Source organism: Naegleria gruberi, assembly GCF_000004985.1.
Source record: "Naegleria gruberi genomic scaffold NAEGRscaffold_137, whole genome shotgun sequence".
Lineage (NCBI taxonomy): Eukaryota > Heterolobosea > Eutetramitea > Acrasida > Naegleriidae > Naegleria > Naegleria gruberi.
In genome coordinates, this window is record NW_003163193.1 from 5,960 (window position 1) to 9,973 (window position 4,014).

At 32.9% G+C, this 4,014-nt stretch overlaps 1 protein-coding gene and 1 non-coding gene across 2 annotated transcripts in view; both read left to right on the top strand.

The window, feature by feature from the left end:
• The window catches only part of NAEGRDRAFT_60073 (uncharacterized protein), a gene marked incomplete at its 3' end in the record, with an annotated part of 6,570 nt that extends 2,713 nt beyond the window's left edge, over nt 1-3,857 (top strand). Inside the window, exon 2 of the mRNA XM_002668635.1 lies at nt 373-3,857. Within this exon, the coding sequence (XP_002668681.1) occupies nt 373-3,857 (3,485 nt within the window). The remainder of the gene's footprint in view (nt 1-372) is intronic.
• Nucleotides 46-126, top strand: NAEGRDRAFT_t863. The gene has a single exon. It is a non-coding gene; the product is annotated as a tRNA-Ser (tRNA).
• Nucleotides 3,858-4,014: the final 157 nt, after the last annotated feature.

Sequence of the window (4,014 nt, forward strand, 5' to 3'; positions counted from 1 at the left end):
CCCACATTCATTATTTAATAATCATATTAATATATTGGATATCAAGTTGAGGTGGCCGAGTGGTTAAGGCGCCAGCCTGCTAAGTTGGTGGAGTAATCCGCGTGGGTTCGAATCCCATCCTCAACGTTTTTTCATGCTTGCATTTTTATCTCCAATCAACTTTCAAGTAGCTGCGGGTCAAGTCATCACACTAAATAATGGCACAATTTACAAAAAAACAAAAGAACTCACAACAGACCTTCCACCTCATCACTTCTTTAATCTTTTTCACATTAACTTCTCAACACATCATCACAATTAAAATTTAATAATTAATTTATTCGAAACTATTCGTCATCAGCATAATTATGGATATTTTCTGTGTGTGTATAGCAGAATTTGATTTACTCAAAGGAAACACACTTTCACATGTGTATCCACCCGAACGAAGAACTATTCTAAACACTTTCACATCTCATTTGGGAGATTATTGTCTTCCGGATGGTGCTCACTATTTTGAAGAGGATGCTACCTATCTGGTAATTCCTTCAAATGTTGTGAGTTCTTCTCTGTATAGTTATTTGAAATCGGGTGCTTCTTCTAACAATGTTTCTAGTGTTTCGAATAGTGAGAATAGTTCAGTTGTTAATAATACACAACAAGTAATGGAATTTATTGAACCCTATGTGGATAAACCAATGTATGCTCATTGTTTATTTAGAAATAAGAAGGATGAACGTGTCAAGAGAGGCGCCATTCAAAAGTCAATTATTTTATTTTCATCAAAACCATTATTTACTGTTTATGAGAATTTATTGAGATTGGCATTGAATAGAATTTTGGATTTGGATAATATTCACTTACAGGTTAATGCTACAGCTACTAAGAAACAACCAGGTGAAGAATTAAACGAAACGGATTTAAATCTTTTGAATCAAGTTCATGATCAGATTAATGATACTTTGAAAGAGTTTTATAACGAGTGCAGAAATTGTAACATGTTACAATTGAAATTATTCCCAAATACTGATACTATTACTTTGAATATTCCACGTCAGATTGATCCATTCACACCAATTGCATTTACACATGGAACTTCTCTTGTACAATTAGTTCAATATTTTGGATTGGAAACAATGCTTGTTTGTTGGAATGCTCTATTATTGGATAAGAGAATTATGGTAATTGGTTCACCTGCCAAGTTGGTTTCACAGATCTGTCTCACTCTTCCTCTCTTGATTTATCCATTCCAATATAATGTCAATCGTGTACATCCATATGTGCCACTCTCAGAGATGGATGATGTGTTATCTGCAACTTCTAAAATTCCAGAATATATCATTGGTACGACGAATGCTCTCTTTGAAACTCAAGGAAAAAATCAGAGAACTCAATGGTGGGATGTTTGTTTGAGTGTCAATTCTAGAAAAGTTCAACTTGCTGAAAAGATGCCACCTCATTTCGGTGGCTCTGATTTGGCATTCCTCAATACAAATGATAGCGAAGACGTTCAAATTGAAAAGCTCAATGCCTATCAGAAAGTATTCATGTTAAATGTCATTAGTGGAGTGAGAGATGGAAAGAGTGAACAATGGGTTCGTGATCAGTTCAAAACTCACAATCTCAAGTTTATTACCGAATTATTGACAAAGGGAAAGCTTACTGATATAGTTGAGAATGTTCCGTCTGATGTAGGTGTCGATCCACAAAAACAACAAGTGGCTTTGAAGAATATTTCAGGAGGTCAATTGAAAAAGATTCAAAGACAGTTCATTGCTGAATCCTCCAAGTTTAGAACCTATGCTTTCAAACAATATTCAACATTTAGAAGTTCACACTGTAGTGGAGATAAGAGTGATGACAAACAATCGGAATCTGTTCTCCAATTATTGCAATATTTACAGGACGATAGGATTATCAAGAAGCAAAAGCTTAAATACTTGTTTGATTTGGATAAGATGTTGTGTAATGTTGATCAAATTGACTTGTTATTGTCAGTTAGTGATAATTCAAGTATTTTTACAACTATTAAGAATAACAAGTGGTTAATTGATGATAATAATCAGTGGAGAAAGTACAGTGCCAGTATTTTATCCCAATTGGCAATTAGTGTTAAAGGTCAAATTCAATTATTGTCTCTTCTTCCATCTATCAAACTCTTGACCGAAGATTCAATGCCAAATGTCAAGAGAATTGGTTATTACTGTATTATGAAGGTTAGCAACTTGTACATTGGTACATATGCCATCTTGAGAAACCACCACGACATTATTGAAAAGATTCTTGATAACATTTTGAATGAGAGTGTGACAGATGCCAATTTTTATGAAATTAGAATGTACAGCATTCAAACCTTGTTACAAATTTGTCACTATTTTGATTATTTCAAACAGAGTATTAATGTTATCATGACAGATAAGGTCAATAATAATATGATTGAAGATGACGATGCCTACGCCAAGATTGTCAGTGTTTCCGTTGATAATTCCATGATTTCTTCAATTGTTGAAAAATTGGAAGGATTTAAAACTAAAATTGCTGGCAGTTTCTCCTACAGTAGTATTTCCAATAACAGTGTAGCAAAAAGAAGTTTGAACGATTACAAATTCATTGACAAGTTACTGATTCTCTACGATTACTATGAACTCTATAATAATTACCACATTCTCACTGAGAGTGCTCTCAAGTACAATATGAATGTCTTTTATTATTTGAGAAATTTTGACAATTCTCAGGCAAATTCATCCTTCACTGAAATGTATCATCACATCTCATCTATCATTATGAATATTAAGAATGATTTGAAGAAGAGTAGTTCAGTTCAACAATCAGAGGGCGAAGATTCCAGTGATCCTCAAACACACATCAATGAATTCCATCATCACCACATGAGTGTTTACTTGTTAGCTCTCTTACAAAGCACCAATTTGATCAATATCATTTTCAATGAATTTATTTTGAACGTGAATCATATCAAAACTTACAAGAATTACAAAATGCTCTACATGGTCATGCAATTATTGTACTATGTCATTGATACCAATGTTGGAATGTACTATTTATTAATTTCCAATTATATTGAATATTGCTTGACATTTATCAAGTACTTTTCCATTTTGAAGAACAATGATCCAGAGGAAAGCAGTGAGGGCAATTTGAATTTCAGACTTTTCAAATGTTATTCCTTTATCATGTTCCTCAAAAGACTTTGCAAGTATAAGAAGGCAGCGTGTAGACTCATTGAATCTAATGCTCTTCATATTTTAGGTCAATTCATCATTACTCATTATTACAATCCATTATTATCCAATTTGACCTATGCAGCCATTGATGTATTCCAAGATCTTTCTGTATTTTACTTTACACACTATTCCAATCCATTGGATTCTCAATGTGTAACCCAATATTTCATTGAAGAGGATTCCACCAATAGCAGTGGCAACCAAGACGAGGAAGAATTCTTTAAAAATCCACTCTATGAGAGAAATTCCACATTGTACTTTAAGAAGAGAATTAAGGATCGTCTGGAAATTCTGCCAGAACTCAGAAAGAAACATTTATTCAATTCTCTCTACAAAATTGCCTCAGCAACCTCAAAAACTGAAGATTTTGAAAAGAATTTCCAACACGAAGCCATGTTAGAAAGCTCAAACTTCAAATACCATTATCATTTACAAAAACCAAGTGAGAAATCTCCGAGAGTTCTTTCAAGACTTTCCAAATTTAAACAAAAATTTACAGTGCAAACTAGTGAAAATGATGGAGATGATCATTTTGAGATGAATGTTTTGGATCAGAAATTGAGACAGTGTGTTCATATTTTGAATACTTTTATTTTCAATTCAGATAATGAAATGAAACTTTCTTCTGAGGAATAAAAATTATATTCGAAAGTATATCATGTTATGGAAATGTAATGTTTGGAAAGTAGTGGAGGAGTAATAGAAATATATTTTGGTAAATTTGCAAATTTGTTAACAATTGACAATCTGTTATTTGTGTGGAATTTGTTTGCATGTCAGTAGCATTAGAATT